At 41.3% G+C, this 24,276-nt stretch overlaps 2 protein-coding genes across 5 annotated transcripts in view; one reads left to right on the forward strand and one right to left on the reverse strand.

Moving 5' to 3' along the window:
• tmem117 (transmembrane protein 117) overlaps nt 1-24,276 on the forward strand; it is a 40,942-nt gene that overhangs the window by 9,561 nt on the left and 7,105 nt on the right. For all 4 annotated transcript variants that reach the window (XM_041039363.1, XM_041039365.1, XM_041039366.1 and 1 more), the window contains exons 3-5: nt 10,039-10,171; nt 20,731-20,830; nt 22,893-22,990. In XM_041039363.1, the coding sequence (XP_040895297.1) occupies nt 10,039-10,171; nt 20,731-20,830; nt 22,893-22,990 (331 nt within the window). The remainder of the gene's footprint in view (nt 1-10,038; nt 10,172-20,730; nt 20,831-22,892; nt 22,991-24,276) is intronic.
• Nucleotides 1,964-6,421, reverse strand: LOC121182703 (P2Y purinoceptor 1-like). Its single transcript, XM_041039368.1, has 2 exons — nt 6,317-6,421; nt 1,964-2,964 (listed from the first exon to the last, which is right to left on the reverse strand). The coding sequence occupies exons 1-2, from the start codon at nt 6,354-6,356 to the stop codon at nt 1,964-1,966; spliced, it is 1,041 nt and encodes a 346-aa protein (XP_040895302.1). The 5' UTR covers nt 6,357-6,421.

A 24,276-nucleotide genomic window follows, 5' to 3' on the forward strand; every position in this document is an offset into this window, starting at 1 on the left:
TGTTGCCCCCAAGTGGCCAAAATAATTGCAGTTTGGGTCTTGCCTTGTGTATTCAGGAAAAAGTGCAAACTGAAAACCACTGACATTTGATCATTTTTCATTGCCACAGACATTATTAATGTGCTTTACATGTGGAGTGAACTACATGTCCATGTTGTTGCAGTAAAGCATAAAACACAAGGGTATTTGCACAGCAGACAGGAAGACAAAGACAGAGCAATAATGACGAGAGCTAGCAAACAAAGGAAACCAGCCAAAAGGAAATTGCTTATTTACCTGGAATGTATGACTCCTTTGGTCCAGAGCCAAACCATAAATAACAAAATGGAATGATCTTACAGGCTGCTTACTGGAATAGATAAAGTGGTACAATGGCCCAGTAGCCAGCTCTGTGTGTCGTGGCTCTGCTTGCTGCAGTGTCCCTGTGGAGGGAGTTCAGTTGTCACTTCCCACCTCTGATTTATTATCCAGACACTTAGTTACAGAGGAGTACAGCTCCTGGGACACTAGTGGCCGTAGTCGTGGCTGTTCCTAAACCCCCCTGGTGATGCTGTGGCCCACTAAATGTGTGATGAATGGGGATGCTAGTGTGTACATGCTAAGATCCAGGCAGTGCTATAGCTCAGACTCTCTACACTCTGGATTTGTTTTGGGGGGAGACTGTTCATTAGGCTCCCTAAGGAGGGCAGGATGGTTGTTATGATGCTGGAAATAAAAACAGGATACAGTAGAGGTGCATGCCGAAAACTAAAATAGATGAAAGTACGCACAAAAAGAATGGGGCTGCTCTCACAATTTGCACATAATGTGTGGAAACTGATGAGTTGAATATAAAGACCAGTGATAGGAATCAGAAGACTGAGCTATCTACAGCTGAAGAATCAATATGGATATGATGGTATCACTTACTGTGTGGCCAAACATGGGTCATGTTTTGTTTTTTCAAGGCCTGATGTTTTCCTCAGTCATTGTTAATTCTGATCACATTTTCCATGTATGGTGTCCAGTTCACTGCACCTCAGTCAAAATATTTGAACAGGAGGTTGATGGTGGGTGTTTTTACCGGTTTGTTTTGATAAGAATATGACGGAAGTAAATCCCACAAACATTACATAAAAATAATAGGATGATGTATTCATTGACCTGTGCCTTTTTTTGTTATGATACAGGTGCAGAGGTAATCTGAAGTCAGGCCTAAACTGCAAATATGGTATACAGATGGTTTTCAAATGAAAGGAAATATCAACATAAAGTGAGTTAGGACAGTGTTGGGCCTTTGTATTTCTTCGTTCAAAAAATTAGATCCACAAAGGTATGTTAATCCATCCATAAACTTCCTGCACCCATTTATTCAGGTTTTCCCTTTAATTTGTCACCTGTTTGTATGTGATGGAGCAAATCAGTACATTTAGCAACATGTTTTCAAAGACAAATTATACTTGTGTTTAGAGCTGAAATGATCAGTTGATTAATTTATAAACAGAAAATTCATGTGTAAATATTTTGATAATGCATTAATCGTCACTCATCAAGCCAAAATGACATTCACAGGTGACAGCTTCTTAAATGTGAGAATTTAATGCCCCTGATTTACATCTTTGTAAAATAAATTCTGTTTTGGACTGTAGGCCAGACAAAACAAGCAATTTAAATAAGTTACCTTGGAATATGGAAAATTATAGTGGGTATTTTTCACAATTTTTTTTTTTGAGTTTTGACCATTCCTATCAAAAGTGATCCGTGCACTGATTTTATTATTTTACTGTGGCTGATGTATTATTTATCAGCCACTGTAGTTTCATTTTTCATTCCAGTTCCACAATAGTGCAGTTTATATATGACGTACTTTGGGCCAAGATAATTGTACCATTAACATCTGTTACTGGCTCGTGTGTAACAGTGATTCAGCCAAGGCAATTTAATGTAAGTAGCCAAAAAAAAGTCGTGCATTGGATCCACTCAGTCACCCAATTACCCCAACCCTCCTGCTGGCTCTGCAGCACAGCCTCCTGTATTGGTCTCTTTTCAAAGCCAGCAGCTTCCTCTGGAACTGCTCACTGGCCACAATATACAGCACCGGGTCCAGACAGCTGCTTACACTGCATATGGCCTCAAAGAACTCATAGGAGGCATATAGGACATTGGTGTTAGATGGTGTGACCTGGTTGTGAATCCTCATGATCACCAGAGCGATGATCATGAGGTGGTAAGGTACAAAAGAGATCACAAAGACGAGTATGGCGGCAGTGATCAGCCGCAGAGGCTTCCCTCCTGCCCGCGGGGCTCCTCTGTTCCTTCTACCCCTTGGGAGACGCCTCAAAACACGAACTGTCATGATGTAAAAAGCCACCATGAAGCTGAATGGTAGCAGGAATCCTAGTATTGTTCTGATAATGGTGATTGTCTTGACGTAGATAAAAGGACCCTGGATGTGGTCCATGCACACAGTCACGTTTTCTGGCCGCTGAATTGCGAAAGTTACAAACAGGTCGGGAATGGAGCTCAAGATGAGCACAACCCATGTGCAGACTGAGCACAGCTTGGCTTTACCCACATCCCACCACCGGAGAGAGCTGATAGGGTGCACCGTCCCAATGTAGCGATCAAAACTGATCAGAGTCAGGAAGAGGATGCTGCCGTATATGTTGATGTTGAAGGAGATCTTCTTGAACTGGCAGAAGATCTGTATGTCTTCAAGGTACGGCCTCTGGAAGGTGAAGTAGAGGGTGAAAGGGAGGGTGAGGATCCAGGCTGAGTCGCACAGTGCCAGGTTCAACAGGAAAAGATTGCTGGTGCTCGAGGTTTTTCTGAAGCAGATGTAGTTGAACAGAGCTGCTATGTTTCCCAAGATCCCCACGGGAAGGGCAAAAGTGAAGAGTACCAGCAGAATATAACAATACCACTGGCCGTTCTCAAACTGGCTGCAGAACACTGTGGAATGGTTGAGAAACTCCAGAAGCACCTCTGGGATTTAAAAGAACAAGAAGAAGTCAGTTTTGCATGTTGTGAAAAATAACAGTTCTCCAGAATTTACTATTCACCATAACATGCTCTTATTGACAGTGCTAACATTCAGATACGGGTAATTGTTTTTACCATTGTCATCATCTTAGTTTTGTGTGTTAACATGCTGACAGTAGCTTGTTAGCTGTGAACACAAAGTACCTCTGAGGCTGACGGGAATGTCAATACTTTTGGTCATAAACCAAAGTATTGGACACATTGAAATTTTGAAACTCAGAACTACAACTGTGCCAACTTCAAGGGGATGCTAGATGAAAAGTCTTCAGGGTTCTGGGGACCACGGATATCTGTACCAAGTTTAACATCAAGCAATCCAATAGTTATGATATTTCAGTCAGGACAAAAGTAAAGCAATCGAACAAACCAGTATTGCAGTCCCTGGAGCCATGCCGCTATCATGGCTAAAAACAAGGCAGCAGAGACTGAGATATCTTGACTTCTAGGTCCTAGTATGGGCCCACCTCACAGAAATTTTCACTTCCAGTAATGGAGCTAGGTAGTGACTAATTTTCTCGGATTTTATTGACTAATTTGACTAATTTTCTTTCTGTCTTTCACAAAAGACATTATACAACTGTTTTCACAGGCTGAGTAGTACTATCTGTGACTTATAAATTGACTTGAACAGAAAAAAAAATTGGTGGAGTGCCCCTTTAAAGTGTGAGTCAAATAGTTTCCAGCATTTCTTTATGATGCTGAAACTCTCTTATAGGGTTGGTTTAAAAGCTATAAAACAATAAAGAACTGTCTGGGTAAGTTGTCAGTCACTGGTAATTATATCAAATTGACACATATACAGTGGGGCAAAAAAGTGTTTAGTCAGCCACCGATTGTGCAAGTTCTCCCGCTTAAAATGATGACAGAGGTCTGTAATTTTCATCATAGGTACACTTCAACTGTGAGAGACAGAATGGGGAAAAAAAATCCAGGAAATCACATTGTAGGATTTTTAAAGAATTTATTTATAAATTCCTGCGTAAAATAAGTATTTGGTCAATAACAAAAGTTCAACTCAAGACTTTGTTGACAATGACAGAGGTCAAACATTTCCTGTAGGTCTTCACCAGGTTTGCACACACTGTAGCTGGTATTTTGGCCCGTTCTTCCATGCAGATCTCCTCTAGAGCAGTGATGTTTTGGGGCCATCGCTGGGCAACACATGCTTTCAACTCCCTCCACAGATTTTCTATTGGGTTGAGGTCTGGAGACTGGCTAGGACCTTGAAATGCTTCTTACGGAGCCACTCCTTCGTTGCCCGGGTGGTGTGTTTGGGATCATTGTCATGCTGGAAGACCCAGCCACGTCTCATCTTCAATGCTCTCGCTGATGGAAGGAGGTTTTTGCTCAAAATCTCACGATACATGGCCCCATTCATTCTTTCCTTAACACGGATCAGTCATCCTGTCCCCTTTGCAGAAAAACAGCCCCAAAGCATGATGTTTCCACCCCCATGCCTCACAGTGGGTATGGTGTTCTTGGGATGCAACTCAGCATTCTTCTTCCTCAACACAAGTTGAGTTTTTACCAAAAATTTCTATTTTGGTCTCATCTGACCACATGACATTCTCCCAGTCCTCTTCTGGATCATCCATATGGTCACGGGCAAACTTTAGACGGGCCTGGACATGTGCTGGCTTAAGCAGGGGGACACGTCTGGCACTGCAGGATTTGATTCCCTGTCGGCGTAGTGTGTTAATGATGGTAACCTTTGTTGCTTTGGTCCCAGCTCTCTGCAGGTCATTCACCAGGTCCCCCCGTGTAGTTCTGGGATTCTTGCTCACCGTTCTCATGATCAGTTTGACCCCACGGGATGAGATCTTGCGTGGAGTCCCAGATCGAGGGAGATTATCAATGACCTTGTATGTCTTCCATTTTCTAATAATTGCTCCCACAGTTGATTTATTCACTCCAAGCTGCTTGCCTATTGTATATTCACTCTTCCCAGCCTTGTGCAGGTCTACAATTTTGTTCCTGGTGTCCTTCGACAGCTCTTTGGTCTTGGCCATGGTGGAGTTTGGAGTCTGACTGTTTGAGACTGTGGTCAGGTATCTTTTATACAGATAACGAGTTCAAACAGGTGCCATTAATACAGGTGGAGGACAGAAGAGCTTCTTAAAGAAGAAGTTACAGGTTTGTGAGAGCCAGAAATCTTGCTTGTTTGTAGGTGACCAAATACTTATTTTACGCAGGAATTTATAAATAAATTCTTTAAAAATCCTACAATGTGATTTCCTGGATTTTTTTCCACATTCTGTCTCTCACAGTTGAAGTGTACCTATGATGAAAATTACAGATCTCTTGGCACTTTATGCATCATCCTCATGCAGCAGATTAAAACAAGCATAAAGAAATGATTGTTTCATGACCCAGTTCTCAGTCCATATAAAGGCTGAAATTCATATTTGTGAGTGACCTGACATACTTAAATCATGGCCTTACTTATCTTTTAGGTAAAAACTCATTTTGTAAAATTGTAAAACAAAATATTAGACATCCTAAACACTGTATCAGCAAGGTGTTTAAATCGTAATGTTCTTATAATATTCTGGATTCTTTACCACGTCGCATACTTATTTTTAGTAGGTTTCATTTTTTCAATATTTTAATAACTTCCAGAATAATGTTGGTCATGGTTTGTTTTATTGACACTGCCCGTGAGCCCTGCTCTCAGAGAGTACTTTAAGGAAGATGTGTTCACCCACTCTCTCTCTCTCTCTCAGGGCTCACTGTATTTATTGTATACTCCATAGTCTCTGAGCGTCACTGGCGTGTCCAGGAAGTGGATGCTTGACTGTCTGCTGCAAACAATGAAACCTGAGGGACTGTTGATCTATTGCCTCTACCATGTCAGCCTCTGTTTGCACTTAATCAGAGATAATGAATTAATTTTGTTCAGGTGAGCGAATCTTAACAATTTACTTTGAGCATGTTTCAAACTGGATCATGTCTCTGCCTGTCAATACCCACTGAAATGGAGAAAAAAAATGTATATACTTATTTGTGCTGATGGATAATATGTGTGATTTACGTATTAATAGACTGAGGAATTTTTAATCACACAGCTGCAATGTAATAAATAATTTTAGAAAGTATGAGGATAATATATAATGCAGATAGTAATTACTGAATTCATTCAACATTCATGTCAGGGTATTAAAATAAATTAATCATATAAGAGTTTATTCATAATTGTTTCATGAATTATTTGAGAGTTTAATAAGTTTTATGTAGAATCTTGTAACTTTTTGAAAAATGTTAAAAACAAAGTATTTCAGGTTCGGATTGTACTCACCTCCTTTAGTCGTGTCAGACCTGTTGAATAGCGGTATCATGATGAATGAAGACGGTGATCACATCTCAGGTCGCCTTCACTCCTGCTCCACCAGCTGTGTGCTTCTCATCTGTCAGGGGCTGTCGGTGCACTGCCTTACCTGTGAGACATACGCGTGTGCGTGTGTGTGTGTGTGTGTGTGGGAGAGAGATACAGTAAACAAAGAAAACTACTGTTAAAACATCTGAGACAAATGTTTGCTTGTCTACGTGCGCCAGCGCATGTGTTTAACTGATGCTTGTGTGTCTGGCTCCATGGCTTTCTGAATGTCCTCTAAGTGGATTACTACTATAAATCTGGTCATTTTATTACCTGAGCACTTCCCAGAATTATTGCATATGATCTCATTATCAGATAGAAACAGACTGGCAGCCATAATGTCAGCAGTTTGAATCCTTTGATTGCCTGAGACCAGATCAGGTCTAGGCATCAATATGAAAAACTTACTGTGAATTTGAACTTAAAAACAGAACTGCGACGCAAAAACTGGTGTGTTGTGTTGAGTGGTAAGGCACCGCGGTGGTTATCTTCATGTTTTGTATCTGTGCCATGTGCCGTTCAGTCCTCTGTTGTCTGTGCATGTCTCACCACTAGATGGAGACACAGCTGCATGTTTGAGTTTGATTTGAAGGCAACTTGAGGGGATTTGGAAATGATCTCCTCACAGACAGAACCTTATAAATAGCACTGGAGGAATGAATGCTGTAAATTAGTATTCAAAATGTAATTGCATTCTCCTAATACGCTAGCTTAGTCCATCATGTGACTGGGTGTGTTTGCTGTGTGGGTGAGTGAGAGTGAGACAGATATATCAAGTGTCTCCCTTTGTTCCCTTTTTGTGTTTTTTGTTTTTTTCTGCAGGTGTTTGCGGCTGCCTTGTCCATGCCTTGTCCATGCGAGCTGCCAGCAGGCAGCGCTCATGAATCACTCCTTATCGGGGTCCTCTACTGTCGGGAGGTGCAGTGACTCAAACGGCTTGGCTGAATAGTCTTGAATCACCCCCTAGTTAAATCCTGCCCATATAGGCTGGGAAAGGCCGGCCGTGCTTGCTGGCGCGGCATGCTGCTTTAAAAGTCAGATCTGCCGATACACACTGTGCACCTACATCTAAGCCAGGGCTCATTGGCACTGGAGGCAATTAAGTTCACCCATGCAAGTCAATTCAATTATGCATCTGTGATGAGCCCTGAAATACCACAGAGCAAGACGTATGGTGTGGCCTCACACTAGGCCACTTTGCTTATGCTTCAACCTCCTAAAATTTTTGAGGTTGAATACTGTTACCAAGGGAAATTTCAAGTTTTTATTCTTTTCTATAAAGCTCAGAATAAGTAATTATAAGTTAAACTAATACTGCAGATCTGTTGTTAATATGCTTTTTCTGTATGATATATGTGAACCTACAACAGGAGGTGCATTTATTATAATTGCACTTTAACTCAACAAAGATCTTAAACTCTTTTGGAATCTGAACATCTTTGTTTTTATGTGTGCAGCAGCAGCAGAAACTAAAAGTGAGCAAGCTGAGATTGAACAGCATGTAAAACTATTGGAGAGTAAAACAGCCAGGCTGTAATAGGAAAATAAATGGAGCATTCTGCTTTGCTATCTTTCTGACTGTGCACACAAACACAATGAGCTCTCTGAGGAGCTGTAACTCAAAGGGAAGCTGACTGAGCTGGAGGAGAGAAAAACAAGGAGTTGTTCCTGGGAAGATGGCCGCTTTTGGCACCGGATCACAGCTCTCGAAGACAAAGCAGAGGGAGAGCCTCAAAATGTCTGTGTGGGCGATATGTAAAGTAGTAGAAATAAGGTTGGATAGCCAAGCTTACTCAGAGAGGATCTCTTAATTAACAGTCAACTGAGAAACCTTGAAGTGGTTGATGGTTGGTGTTCACTGCATGAGGACCTCATCAAGTAAAAATGGTTGTAGGGAGTTTTGTCAAGTCTGATGCTGTGTCACTCCCCATTGCTATGTAGTGCAATAGGGAAATACATTAAAAAAATTAATGTTTAAATTTATCACAGACCTTAAAAATGGGAGAATTCACGTAGTGCGTCCCTGCAGGCGTTGGTGATGAAGAAGAACTACAATTATTAGAAAGTGTCCAGAATTTCAGTTAAATCCTCATTACTGAGTAAACTATTTAGTGTCGGTTGGACAGGGAGAAGTGAATGAGTGAACAAGGACGTGATTCTGGACACAACATGAGAAAATGATGATGTCATCAGCGTTATCTCAGCTTGGTGCCTGGAGACAACAAAAAGGGGAAAACCAAAAAATCCTTTCTTACAAAAGACATGAGCAACTCCCAGGCAGGGAGGGTCAAATGGGAGACTCTTGACGGACTGCTGCGACCTTCAAGACGAGTGCTAGTCTGTCCAGTCCACTAGTGTTTACTGCCAGGTGACCACTACTGGCTGTGCAAGCTGTTAGAATGTTGTCTTACAAACCACATTGGATGTTGGTGTGATTTTCAAAATCTACTTAACTAGAAGCTATGCTTGTGTGATTGCTCATTGCAGATATAATGCCAAAGTTTGGAGGGAGGTTAGCGTTCTACCAGTTTGTTTCTATCTTGTGCATTGTTTTTATATTTTACTGGACTAGAGCTAAAAATCAGGGTATTTTAGTCTTGGTTGGTAAAATTTTGACACTATTTTTCTAATTTTATTTTTTTTTTATCTGTTATTGGTGCACCAACTTTATGAAAGTGTAGTTCTAAATCTCTGAAGCACTCCATTCATTTGCATTTTTATTTCAAATCTTCTTTGACCCAGGTCTGAATGATGCTGGTAGTAACAGACACACAAAAATATGTGCAAAGTAGATTGCTTTTGTTACACAAGCAGTGTTGGAGGTAGATCAAGGACTCTGACAGCTGTTGTGCAGTTGCGTTATGCATACCTAATTGCATCACACGTGCTATTTTTCAGATCTCCCTGTATTTTATACTGTACTTATGTCATCCTTTTTCATCCCACTCGCACCAGAAATAAAATGTGAGCCTTTTATTTAAAGATAAAAATATGTTTTCTATATGTCATTAGGAGCAGCCAAAAAAAATTGGTCTGCCATTCTATCTTTTAAAGGTACAATAACAAGCTAACAGTGATACGTTCAACCTTGTTTTCTTCATGAGCTCTGCTGAGTGCTGCCACCAGAGGACAAGCTCGTGTGATTATGTATTCTGTGCAGAAGGCTGCGTATCCGAATCAATCTCATGCTCTGCCAGAGAGATATTTCTCCATAATTTGATTCCAAGCCAGAAGTGTATAAAAAAAAACACCACAGGTCACAAATGTTTGAATAATTTCTTTAATCATGCAGAACTCGCTTCATGAAACACAAGCAAGCATCAATCTGCTGACAGCATGCCCACCAGATGCATGAAATGATGTGTGTGTAGAATATTTTCTGTTCGGATTGATGATGACATAGTGACTGTTGGAATTGTTCAGGAAAAGACAATTACTTCAGGGTTGTGGAAGTGACACCTCAAAGTGGTCTTTAATCTTAATTTCATTGACCAAAGGGCACATGTCTGACAGAGTAGGACAATATTGATCTATGTGACTAATTTATTTACTTTCATCTTCATTTTCGTGGGCATACATGTTAGCAGGTTGACATGCTGTTTGAACCGCCACTGACAGCAGTGTCCTTGTCATGCTCCCTTTAGGTCGATACCTGCGCCTGAAAATGTTCCGTGAGGATCATGGCTCCTGGATGACCATGTTCTTCAGCACCATCCTCTTCCTCTTCATCTTCTCACATATCTACAACCTTTTCCTGCTGATGGCTGGGAGCATGGAGTAAGCCATTTAATCCCTCTCTGTCTCTGCCCCTTTTCCCTCATTCTCTGCTTCCCATTTGTTAGACACTGTATGCTCCCCTTTGGCTGGCGTGATTGATCTAAACGTCTCGCCTGAACAGAGACCCGATACCAGCCTGATTAATCAGCCCAGACTTTAAATCACAGGTAGAAGCAGGCAAGGGGAGGGTGGTTAATCCTGAAAGATCACCTTCAGCACCTGCACTTTTCTCCCGTGATCTTGAATTATTTTTTGACGCTTTTCAGGCTGAAAACCAAGATGCTTTTGCCATGTCTCTCTCCGTTTGTGCCTTGGTTTTTGCCCCTGTTGCTCCGACTCACCTCCAGAGAAACCACTGTGCACAGCAGAGCTTGACACCCACACATCAAGCCGATGACAGGAATCCGTTTATGCATTTGCAATATGTCCGTCTAGAGGAAGGAAAACATGCCCTTGAAGCCAGCCAGCCAGACACGAGGTCGCTGGGAGGTGATTTACCATTTTGTTTGTTGGGGCTGTAAAAAAAAATAAAAACAGTGTGGCAGGTGTCTATTCAGGTACAAGGTGTCAAGAGGGAGGCCAGGGCTGTAATGGGATCTGTCTATACAATGCTGCTTTCCCATATTAACAACAAGCATCAACTATCCATAAGGTACAGGCAGATGAAGGCTATTAGCTAGCAGGCAAGGTGTTGTGTTTTTCTATGGCCGGAGGGATGAGTCTGTATAATCAGCCCATCTGTCACTCTGGCCAGTGCGGTGACACCGGCATCCATCTTGTCCGTTCTCTCTGGTTGGCCGAGAAAAAGCAAGCGAACAGCTGAACAGAGGGGCAGGTCCGCTGAGACGATGAATGTTGCTTGCTCAGGGAAAAGTTACATTTGCAGTCGCACTGAGTGCATCTGTCACAAAGAGGATTCCTTTTTACTGCCTCTCATTTCAGGCTTGAAATGTGGAGAAAAGGGGGCCCTTTTTAGTCTGTCACTGCATTTTTGTCTGGAGTGTATCACTTGATGACATCTGGATAATACAGAGACAGAAATAATGAGTTGCTCAAACGTTTTGAGAGACGTAACATATAATTTGTATCCATCTAACATGTGCAAGTCACACAGTCTCCATTCATATTAGCTGCATCAGTTGTCCAGATATAAAAAGTAGCAACAATAACAGCTTATTAAACAATTACACTGGCTGACACAACACTAAAACCCATCCATAATTATTTGCTTTGGATGTGTGTTGTGCACTGACATCAGTTATTCAGTGTTGCAAAGCTCTCATCACAAAGACAGATGGTGCTGTTGTAAAGCTAGTGAACCTGACCCTGCTAAGACACCTGGTCTTTTTCGGCACTCAGAGCCCCCCCCCCCCTTCCTGTCCCTCCCTCTTTCCCGCTTGTTTTCTTTCTGCTCCAGCAGTATGTCCACCAAGGACCCGGGCCCTGCCAAAAACCATTAGCGTTCACATCTCTGTTCAAGACCGACATGTAAGAGCAGTGTTCACACTCTGCCAGGATGCCCCTCAGAAGACGGGCTCCGGGCTGCGATAGCGTGGATGCAGCACAGTGAGGGAATGGTGATGGAGGCTGAGAGGGAGGGAGTCTAAGGGGAGTTGGAGAAGTGCTCCAGCCCTGATGATGCAGTGAAACTTAAGTCTTTTGATCTATGCCCAAACTCTATTTGCAGCACCCACCCCACCCCCTTGCCCCTCAAACCGTTCCCTCACCCCGCAGCGAGGCTGTTGTAGTTTTCTCTTTTGCCACAGGACAAAGGAAAAGTACAATATCCTTTTGTGGCTGCAGCTGGCCCTCTGTGGGAATGAATGGTGTTTTTCCTTTTTATTTGTACTGAAAGAACAAGCCGCTGTGAGGCATTATTACTGCCAAGGGTTTTTAAAGGGTAGGTATTCTGGCATGGGTTAGCTGGCTTTGACATCTAGCCATGATGGTGCACTGCGGGGGATGCTCTTCTGGTGACTACACAGGGCGTCCCACACACACACACACCAAACATATTGTTCATGTCTCACACTTCCCCTCACGTTAGCTGTCGGGACATGTATGTGTATGAGGGAGAGTGTTTGCGTGTGGCGTGGTAGGATGGGGGTTTAGTGTGTGTTTCTCCCTGCTGTCACGCTGACCTGATGCTGTATGCCGCCTGCACCCTTCGCTCATTAATATGCTTGAATTTTTTTTGACCTTTCAGTCGGTCTTGAGCTTGATTTAATTAAAACTAGCGATACATCCACAAGGAAAGAAGATAAACTGCACCATCAGGACAGTAAACAATCACCGATAAGAGAGCCTGTATCTTTTTTCAGCCATGTAAAATCAGTTCATCAGAGCCATTATCTCTCCGCTCAAAGACTTTTCCACACTGTGTAATCTTACACATGTCCAACAGTGTGTTAGCCAATATTTAAACAGCCACTTCTAGGTCAACAGCCATCAACCTGTTACCTGGCTTATGTCATATCAGGGGAAAAAAGCCCTGTCCATCGTGGCTCCTAGGGAGCTGTAATCCACACTTGTTACCAAACCCTCACATCTGGGCTATTTGCATTTTAATGTAACTGTCAGATTAAGAGGGGGCTGTTTGTGTGAAACCAGGGGAGTGTGACCGCCCAGGGAGTTTGACGGGCTTCATGAATGTTCTTTCACGCCGCACGATCCCATTCCACCATCTTACGGTGCCATTACCAGCCGAAATCAGCCCCTAATTAGATGGTGTTATTTAATTAAGACGGCCCAATGCGTGGCGTACACATTAATCATGACTAATTTAGCGAAAGGGGGTGGAAAAGTATGTGACGGTGGAGGGAAGGAGGGAGGCAGGAGTATGTGGGGAAACTAATGAGGAACTGTAGTGGGACAGGGATGGTAAAGCTGTAAAATGATGTCTATACTTCTCCTGTTTGTTACTCAGTGGAGGAATAAATTGATAGATGTCAGGATGAGGGGGAAAGAGAGGGAACAACTGAGCTACGGGAGCATGAAGCAGAGAGTGATGGGGTGGGATTCAGTTGGTGGATATCTTTGATGAGGAGCAGGGAGGGGTGGATTTGGCATTTGACTACAGTGATACCCTGAGCGGGATTAGACCCCATCGTGTAAGGGTATTTGTGTTTGTTTTCCATGATCCTTTGTGCTGCATGCATGCTAGTCCTCCTCATCTGTCTGTTTGCTTGTCTGGCACTAAGCTGGGGTAATACCATGGACAAGTGGATTTAAAAGGCTGAATAAATAGCATGTTGTGGTATGTAGATCCCTCCTGTTGCATGCAAGCACACACAGGACTGGCAGCTGCCTACAGTACGGCACCAATCAGTTCTATAATCTGGACTTTGCTTAACACGGAAATGTATTACTAACACGTTGACTGTTAGTTGTTGTGATGTAGATATTTGTGTTGTTCAGACAGTTACAGATTTAGGTGGTGAATTAAAACACTGATTTAACTACAGCAGTTAAATTCAGGTAAAACAAGAAGAGAAAGTTGAAAGACACAGTGGTTAATGGCACTGGACAGCCCATTGCTGACTAAGAGTTTGCAACACCACAATGCACATTATGTCAAAACTGCTTTATCAGTTTGTACACGGTTAACTAACCTTTAACCTCTCTTTAACCCTGTTCACAAGTCGTATGGCTTCTAAAACCTTGTATTTGACTATTTTGACAAAAACCTGACAAGTACATAAAAAAGTTAAAAATCTTGCAATGAAAGATGTGTTAAACTTTGTCAGTACAGTAAAGACATTGATTTTCAGCACATTTTCCTTTATTTCTTTTATAGGATTTTGGGGCATGTAGGGAAATGAGATTAGAGCTAACGTGATTTGTCAAATGGACAGAAAATGAATCATCAACCAGTTCCATTACTGATCAATCATTAAAAAAAATTCCCCACATTCTCTGGTTACAGCCTCTCAGTTCTGACCTTCTATGCTTTCCTTTGTCTTAAATGGTAGATGACTGATTCTTGGCTTTATGCTTGACTCATGAACTGTTGTGATGGACGTTTTTCACTATTTTCTGGCTTCTTGTAGACGACATATTTAATCAGTTTATCGGGAAGTGGCAGATAAATCTACGTAATTGTTAGTCACAGCTCTAAATTAAATAATTATTAGTTATTTCTGTGTTTAAATATACCAATTTGCTTGTCAGTTTTGTGCTTACAATATTTGAGACAACACCAAAATGCTTTACTGAAGACATTGTCGGAAACAGTTTTACTATTAGACCTTGATACAGAAACCTGTTGCTGCTTGTAAATCACTGTAAATGTCTTGCAGTTTAGATTCATTAGCATGTCTTTGCCTTCCTCACTCTGCCTCTCTCTCACACCCACATCTACTTTCCAAGCATATCTCCTGCTGTCTTTCACACTCCTACACATGCACATTACGTTGGTATCTCAAAAATTACTCATTACGTATTTAATGAGCACTTAGTGTAAAGCTTTCCCTCTAAAGTCATTTTCTCTACTCTCACAGTATCTCTGACACTGACTGTGTGCTATATGAAGCAGTGAGGTTGGTCATCTCCTCTCTGATTATATTATCCTGCTGTTTTCTGGGACAGAGGGGAGGAGCGTCAGCGGCGGCTGCGGCTCTTCACATACATCTTTGTCACATAAAGAGGAAAAGCCGCAGTTGTAAACAATAAACATCATAACCTTGACAGTGGTGTGTGTCCACCGGGAATATGTGTGTATTATAGATGTGTGCAAGTGTGTATGTGTGTGTGGATGTGTTGCAGCAGGACAGATGGATTGTCCATGCATGCGTGCGCGTTTGTTGTACCGCATGACTACACACCTTTCAGTCTTGTCATCTCTTCCTTATGTTTCAGCTCAACAATTAATATCTCTGATAACATTTCAGCTCCATCATTTTTAAAGCTTAACATTTTACATGTCGTATTCCCTTGTTGCATTAATTTATTGCTGTTCCGTGGCCAATTTTTCAAAAAAAAAAAAAAAAAGAAAATCATAAAGCATGTCCTGGCATTTCTAAATACCACACACATTGCAGAACAAGTTGTTTTAAACAACCAAAACAATACAAAGGGTTATGTTTTTGAAGCACTTAGTCTTCTTAGCAGTTTTTAAAATATTATCTTGTAATGTCTGCTGTGTGAAAACCAAGTATCTCCAAATTTGATTTAGAATTTTTTTGATGAACCACAGGATGAAGTGTTCTTCTGTAGTTCCTCTAAGAAAATCTTTTCACTTCTTAAGCTAAAAAGAAAAATAAATAAAACATTAGCTTTTCCAAAAAAAAAAAAAAAAAGCATTTTCTCATAACCAGGAACAGGGCTTTTCTTTCTAAGCTCATGAAAAGTTGACATTTTTGAGGTCCATGGTTTTCAAAGGAAGGTGAAAAATATTTACGGTATCTTTAAATCAGCATGTATACACAATCCTATTTGGGATGTAATGTAAACCTTGAACATACAGAAGCCTGGTTATTCATATCTCTTCTCACATGGGTCTGATCATCTGCATCTGTTTCTCTTTTCCTGCCATCAATGTTGGTGTCTTTTAACCATGACCACAACTCCCTAACCTTAACCAAGTGGTTATTATTGTAACCATGACATTGAAAGTCTGCTCACCCTACAAGAAGTAGCAATGCTAGCCCATACTGTGATATCTACTTAAACCCAAACGAGTCATTTTTGTGTCTAAACCCTACCAAACAATGTATTGTGTTGTTCTGTTAGGAGGACTTGTTGGGGATAGTATTGTGCATGAAAACTCATTCTATGTTAAGGTACAGGGGGTCCTGGTTTTGGACCCCTCTGTCCTCATGGAAAGCTGATAGTGGGAAAGGATGGCGTGATACAGTGATGTCTGAGATTTTGCCCGACTGTATTCACTCCCATTCCTGAGGTTGGGGAATGATAAGGACTAAAGGACTCAATCTCCAGCCGGTTAAATACAATACACGGTCTGATTCTGTGCTGAGTGATGAATAGAGATTGAAGATTTAAGTTGCCTTGGGAGATGGAATAGTGATAGTGAAGAGAGTGTGTATTGACAGCTTTATGCTCCCTGGTAACTACTGCTGCTCAGCATTGTACACTGTAAATATGACGAGGTAGTGTAGTTGCACACGGAGGAGACAGGCAATGCATTTCAATGTGGATCCCACCAAGGTCAAAATTTAATGTTCTGAATGCGTCCAGCCTTTACGGGGCAGAAGAGGTCACTCAGTTGCCACGGTCACTAAATCGTTGGCTGTCTGGCAGAGAAAACAAGTTTATTAAACCCAGCATGAAAGCATTTACGTCTAAGTGGACAGTGAAAAAATTCATTGAAATCAAGGTATTTGATGCCTCCGAATAGTGAACGCGCTCTCAGCAGGCTCCCGTAGGCCTTGAAAATACTTGAATTGGGGCTTTGATGAAAAAAATAAATCCTTTTCTTTAAATTGGTAAATGTAGAATTGCTTGGTTTACAGCAAAGTATGACATTAAAAAAATGTTTTGGCTTTATGCTTTTGGCTTTATGCAGCAGCATAGATTGTTAATGAAATGGGAAAAGTAAAACAGTAGTGGATTGACTTTCATAGGGTTAGATGTCATTACACATTTAAAGGAGGAATCCACTGCATTTTTATATTAAGAAATGTATCTAGGGCTGGGCCATATGGGTGAAATCAGTACCATAAATTTGTAATGTTTGTCTGATATCATTATATGGCAAATGTACTGCATAGATACGGTAACCATATATACAGAAAAAAAATCACATTCATGCTCAATGCGCTGAACCCTGTTTCACTACGCTGTATTACACCAGACTCTCCACAGCAGTCATTAAAAGCCACTAGCTAATTATTTTAGGTTTTTATTACATAATGCTTGGAATAATTATTTTTTTTTATAAAATGAAAAGATAATATGATCATGTCTTCAATGCTGAAACAGTTAGTTGACATGATGGATTGGTCAGTCAACACAAAATTAATCATTTAAGGTTCTCTTTAACAAAAAATGTCAAATATTTGCTGGTTTCATCTCCTCAAATTCACAGGCTTCACAGCTTCTCTCTGATTTATATCACTGTAAATTGAGTTAGAGCTGGCACAATTCATTGATTAGACCATGAGTCAGTTGCCAGTTAACTGGCAATTAGTTTGATAATCGAGTAATTAGTAACTAATGCCAAACATTCATTAGTTCCAGCTTCTTAAATGTGAGGATTTGATATGACAGTAAACAGAATGTCTTAAGTCTTTGGATTGTTATTGTCAAATAAAAAAAACACAATTTCACTACACTGCCTTTGCCTTGGAGAGAATATAACGGCTATAATCACTTTTTTTCTGGCAATTTTTTAAAGGATATGGTAGATCAATAAACCAAGACTTAATTCATCTGTAGATTAATTGATATTGAATTAACTTATGAAGATAATCCTGTTGTAGTTCAGAGCTGAGTATCTTTGGGTTTTGGACTCTTGGTCAGTCTAAGTGATTTGAAGACATTACCATTACTCTGAGTGTGTCACGACTGAACTAGGATAGAACCCAAATGCCCGACTCCAAAACGCAAGATTAAGCAACACGGTCTTTAAGGAACAAAGTAGCAAAACAAGGATCGCCCAACAGGAGAAAAAGGTACAAACACAAAAGATCCAAACCAACAAAAAATCACTCTCACAAAGAAACAAAAAATCACTCTTACGAGGAAATGAAAAACAAGGCTAGAACACTGATCAAAACTTGAACAAGCAAAGTACAAAAGAATAACAAAACCTGACTAGAGATACAAGGACTTGACAAAGACACTGGTTCACTCGACATGGGACAAGACGAACTGGCACGGAACAAGGGGAGACGCAGACTATATATACACAACAGGTAAGGGGAAACAGGTGGAAACAATTAGGGCGGGGAAGACAATCACAAAGGCGGGAAACCAGACAAAGGCAGGAAGTAAAATGAGACAAGAAACACAAGGACAATGATTTCAAAATAAAACTGGAAACCACGAGACAACATAGACACGAGACAAAAACATAATTTCACATAATTTCACAAACTATGACAGAGTGAATATAGATTGAGAAATTTTGAACATGAGCAACAATAGCTAAACAGTGTCTTCAGAAATTCAAGCTTCATCAAAATAAAACACAAAGACAGATATTGTGCAGTGTGTAAATGAGCAGTCTCAAAAAAATCAGTGACCTCTTAGCACCAAAGATATCACCAAAGTCAAAGAACAATGATCCTGCAGATAACCACTTTCATGCAACAGTTAAAATGAACTTTTTCACTGTTTAATGTCAAACCAGGGTAACGTCCAAACTCATAACTCTGTACCCTGTGTAGCGCAAAATTATAATTTCTTGCATATGATGGAACAAGACTTTGAAAGGCATTATAATGCCCTTGAATATTATGTCTGAACAAGTGTGGGAAACCTGATAACATTCCACAGAGGGTCAAAGCAGGCTGAGCCGGCTGGCTGGCAGCGACACTGCCACTGGCTCTGCGATTAAGCCACGGGAGCCATTTTGGGGCTGATTATTCATGGTGCTACTGTACTGATGTTCCACCACACTGAATTCTCTCATTAGGTCACCCGGCTCTAAAGGCCATTAAATTTTCAGTCAGCATGAATAAGTCAGGGAGTTCTGCCTCTGATCATGCAGTGCGAAGAGTCCCCAAAGTCATCATAGGTACCCTGCATTAAAAAAAAAAAAAAAATTAAAAAACAAAAATAACCTCTCATTCAGGAGCACGGGGGTAACATTTGCTCAATTAAATATGTGAGAGGGGCAGGAGTGGCAGCGGGATAGTTTTTTTTGATTTAAAGCCTAGCATGTGGTGCCAGACAGCATTTCCAGAAGTATCGATTAGAATTTCGCTGCGGGTAAATGACTCCCAATGGGATCTCCTTGGTAACTGGAGCAGTGCCAAGCCACTGAATGTCTAACTGACTTAATGCAGGTATAAATCGCCTTTCCAATCAAGGCCGTTTTATTTGCGGGCTTGAGTGGGGCAATACGTCACCTGCGTTACTGCACGTTTTCGTCAATAAAATCGTGTTAAATCTGTTTAACGCATGCTGCATTTATGACATGTGATTTATAATGTTTCCGTCCGGGGAAGAGGATTTGTTTCACAATTGCAGTAAACAGTTGAAAACTGTTGGTATTTTGGGTCACTGGCTTGCCACAATTAATCATGATTGTTCTGTATTGCCTGTGAGCATTTATTGTGCTTTTCAGATCTGGACTTTTAACTTGAAAAGGCAGGAGCAATTAGCATTAATTAAAAATGAACACCTATTAAAGCTGCTACATTAACTAATGGCTTAAAAGGATTACTCTCCACTACTTTTCAGTGGATTGTTTAGACTCGTGTGACGGCGACTCATTTACAAAGTGAATAATAGCACACCAAATGGAACTCTTAATGCAATCAGATAAAAGATGAAAATGAAACATATCTAGAGGAAATGAACTATGCACCAGCAAGGTTGTAGGCGAGGTTTTCCAGAACCCTCTGTGCAATAGAAAACATTTTTATTGGTGTTTGCTGGCGGCCAGAAAATGACCGGGGAAAACAAAGACGAATGGAGCCATTGACTTCAAATACGACCCCTTGAAAGCACAGCCAGAGCCCTATCCATTGCCATCTATTATATTCATGAGTGTGACCTGTGGGGGGTGAGAGGCGCCCACCTGCTCCACTCAGCCTCTAAGACAGTGGCTGCCAGGAGATCAAACAGGCCTCCTCGCTCCCCCTCTGTTCTCCTCCTCTCTCCACGGCACAAGTCCCATATAGAAGGCGACTGACCCACTTTTCCTCCCTCTCTGTGCTATTACCTGGAGAAAATGGAGTGATGTGGTGTGTGTATGTGTGAGTGTGAGTGTGTGTGTGTGTGTGAGTGTGTTGCGTTTGTGGGTTTGGGGGCCTGAACAAAAGCTTCTCATCTTCACTTACTGTACAGAGATGAAGGAGTAACTAGGACTCCAAAGAAAGCATGTCATTTCTTATCAGATTCTATTGCATGTGAGATTGTTTCTCTAATGGTGTGCTTTGGCCTCGTCTATGTTTCGCCTCCGTGCCCCTGCAGTTGATGTTAAGCGAGCTCACTCCGATCCAGTGCATTAACGGGAGGGATCTCATTGGGTTGGCAGTGTTGATTTGAAATCAACTAGACACGAGACAAATTTGCCAAACAAATGGATAATTTGCCAAACACTACAGGACCAAATGAAAGCACTGATACTGCATAAATTCCATTGCGTCGGTGTAAATTGTTTACAATCCTCAGGGCTTTATGGAAGGTAAAGCCATCACTCATTGTTTTCACAGGATTAGATTGATATTGATTGACTCTGACAGCTAGCATCATGATACTTAGCAGCAGTGACCATTTTCTCTGTCGCCCTCCACTGACTCTCCCTCTGTTGACTCGTGTTGTTAGTCCTCTTGCCTCCTTCCTTTTTCTGCTTGCCTTTACTACTACCCTCATAACCTGCGCTACATTTTTTTTATGTCCTTTTCACACTTGGTCTTCTTTCCTTGCAGGCCTCACATGGTGACTGAGTACATGGGCATCAGGAATGAGAGTTTTATGAAGATTGCTGCAGTGGGGACGTGGATGGGAGACTTTGTCACCGCTTGGATGGTGAGATTCCAACTCTTATGTAGGCCCATCCTCGGGGTTAGAGAGGTTTGCATTTACGAAAGGACAGATTGAATTTAATATCACTAAAGCCAGACATTGAACTTTTATTCCTGCATTATTAATAACACGTTGACATAAAATAATACTTTTAACCATGCTGGCAGCACGGTTTGGTAACTTACCGGTATTTATGTTCCAGAAGATGACCCTGAATGATTTTTGTGATCCCCTAACTTTAATTAACACCCACTTCCTTGACAAAATAATGGCTGAAATTGACGCCCCTCAAGATGTCATGTTACAAATGTTAAGCATTAGTATGATAAATGGCGTTTGCATTAACATCCAAATTACAAAGACTATGATTATGATTTTTTCTAAATGCTCCAACATATACAGTTTGGTGTTTAATAATATGGAAGTGCCCGAAAAAGCAAATAAACATGGATTCCTCATGTTAGCCTGTTTTTCAAGGTAATGAAAACCAAATGTAACTAATGTAGTTCTGTTTGTAGAATTTAACCTGCTGCAGTCATACAGCCACTCGTCTAATTTCTAGGTCAGATGTATCTCCTCAACAGTTACAAGGCACTCTACTCCAATCCAGTTCAATCTGCTACCAGATCCATAGCATAACGTGGCTGTGATCTAAGAAGGGTCAGAGGAAACAGCAGATGAACAAGGAGGAATTGAGTATATTGGAGGAGAAACCTACCTCTGTTCATTTGTCAACATAAAGAGAGGAGGAGAGCTCCAGCGGGAGTGGACTACCTGTGGTGGGAGGAGTGGGGCTCTGACACCGGCATGCACACAGCTGAGACAACTTGACAAGCTCCCTCACCGGTCACATTAGTATTCTACAGTACATGCTGCAGAGAAAGAGAGAGAGTGGAAGGAAAGACAGGAGGAGTAAGAAACAGCGGTGAAGGGGAAAGGGAAATGTGGAAGTCTGGTCCGAAGAGAGACAGGGGAAGCAGCGAGTGAGAAGGTGCATCAGGGAGACAAGCGTGTGTGTGTGTGTGTGAGAGAGAGAGAGAGAGAGCGAGAGAGAGAGAGAAAGTTAGGCCATGGCAAAGTGCTGATTCCAGAAATTGCTCAAAAGGTTTTTTTTTACATTCGATTAATTCAACAAGGCACTTTGAAGATGACCTCTGTGTCTCCTACGCGTAGCAGATGTACAGAGTGTCTTCACTAGATGGCTGGACAGGAAGCGTCTGTTTTTGTAATGCTGCAACGCCAGAAACATTTCATAGATTTCCTGATTCAGATTCTTTTTCCAACACGAGCTACAGTATCTGCAGTGAGGCGCTTTATTGACAAATTGACCTTGACTCTGCAGCTGCTTCACACAAAGAGTGGGAATTTTTGCACTTGTGCAAAAAAAAGAAGAAGCTCTCTGATACAACTGTGCACCCATCCAAGAAAATTTACTATTGACTACTTTTAATGACATTAAAGTTGACAATGTGAAAACATCATCCCTAACTGATGTTGGAAGTGGAAAGATGGGCACAACTGCAACATTAATAATGAAACAAACCAATATTTATTGATGGTAATCACAGTCTCATTAGAATTCAATCATAGATGAAGTGTTACTCAATATTTAAATTTAAATAGCCATGTAGCTGCAATTCGAATGTGTGTTTTAGAACACTGCATCATTTAGCATTATTCATTATTTAGCATTTCTTAGCATATGTATAATTAAAAATGTGTATAATTAAAATGTATTGGTGAACCAGAAAGTGGGATAGTGAATTCCCGTAGGTAAACACTGTCAACTTAACACTGTAGCTAAAAACTGTTAATGATTTGTTGTTTCTTTTTTGGTTCACATACACTGACTACATGGCCAAAAGTATGTGGACATGCAAACCTACACCCATGTGTGATTGTTGAACCTCTCATTCCAAAACTTTAGGGCATAGAACTTTCCTTCTGTTGAGAAGAATTTTCACAAGATTTTTGGGACCTGACTGTAGGGAGTTACTGCCATTCCAGTTTTGCAATCCACTTGTCACAATTATTTCAATAGTTTTATGCACTTTAATTTCTGCAGGTGACGGATATGATGCTCCAGGATCAGCACTACCCAGCCTGGGGCAAAGCAGCCAGAAGATTCTGGAAACAAGGCAACAACCGGATTGTACTCTTCTGGTATGTTGTCTTCTTATAATGAGATAAAATGTCTTGAGAACTTGTCTTGTCTGTGTTTACATGTACATGATAAGACTTCTAGCTCACTAAATGCATTATATATTCCTACGGGGCTCTGTAGATATGTGCGTGCACACATATGTGTGTGTTATGTGGTCCCCCCCAGCCCAGTGCAGGGTTACATGCAGTCAATAGCTGTGTTAATCTTCCCTCACTCAGTGTCAGCACCTTTAATTAGAAGAACAGGATGAAAATCAATGGACACAGCAAGGTCGCGGGGCAAACCATAGCCCCGCCTTTTACTTTTCGTACCACAAGCTGTGAACCTTAAATAACTGCTAAACAAATGCTGCAAACCATGTCTGATATGCCCATTACTAGAGAGCCAAGTAAGATTGTTCCCTGTTTAGATGTATTACACCACCAGTGCACGGTCCCAGCGGTGTTCATTCACCAAAGTGGCTCAGTGCTGTCAGTCAAATACGACATGCAAACGCCTTCTCCGGTGGTTCATTTTAGGGTCACAGTGACAAGTAAAGGACATGTGAAGAAGAGGTTACGGTTGAAACAGTTTGACATCTGTTTGATATGTACACAGAGAGCTCAAGTCGTAGACATCTCAAACTTCAAAGACAGTTTGGCCGCGGCACATTTCCTTTCTCCGAATTGATTCACCTGCAATTAGAATGCAAGCGGACGAATTATTGTGTGACTTTTTCTGCAGCCCTTCATTTTATTGACGGACGCCCCGACTCGCACTGTCACAATCAATGCCGGATTTGACGAGCTATCATTTGGAATTCAGAGCTTGAAATATGATTGATAAATGTGTTGGTGGATATACCTTGTCAATATGCACCGAGGGCTCGTGGCAGTTAGTAAAGGACAGTGCCAAAAGTAGGGCTGAGGAAATGTGTCTCACTGTGGAATAATAAAAACCCTCAAAATTTCTGCCCCTAACAGCTGAAATGGGATAAGAGCAGGCATGCACTATCTGCAATGCAGCCAGCCGATGTGTAGAGTGAGAATGTACACCACACTACAGTAATCACTGGGTGACATTGAGACAAAACACACAGTGGAGAATAATACTAGCCTTTGTCATTGTGCCTCTCTTAAAGATGGCAGAGAACCTTTCCAGTAAGCAGTGAATGCAGAGTCACTGCAATGTGACATAAACAAAATTCACGAGAGTGTGAAAGAACACAGATAAAAACACAGCAATCACTGCATGCAGGTAAATGAAATATTTTGGCTCATGATAAATATACATAGCAAATGCGTAG

Source organism: Toxotes jaculatrix, chromosome 5, assembly GCF_017976425.1.
Source record: "Toxotes jaculatrix isolate fToxJac2 chromosome 5, fToxJac2.pri, whole genome shotgun sequence".
NCBI lineage: Eukaryota > Metazoa > Chordata > Actinopteri > Toxotidae > Toxotes > Toxotes jaculatrix.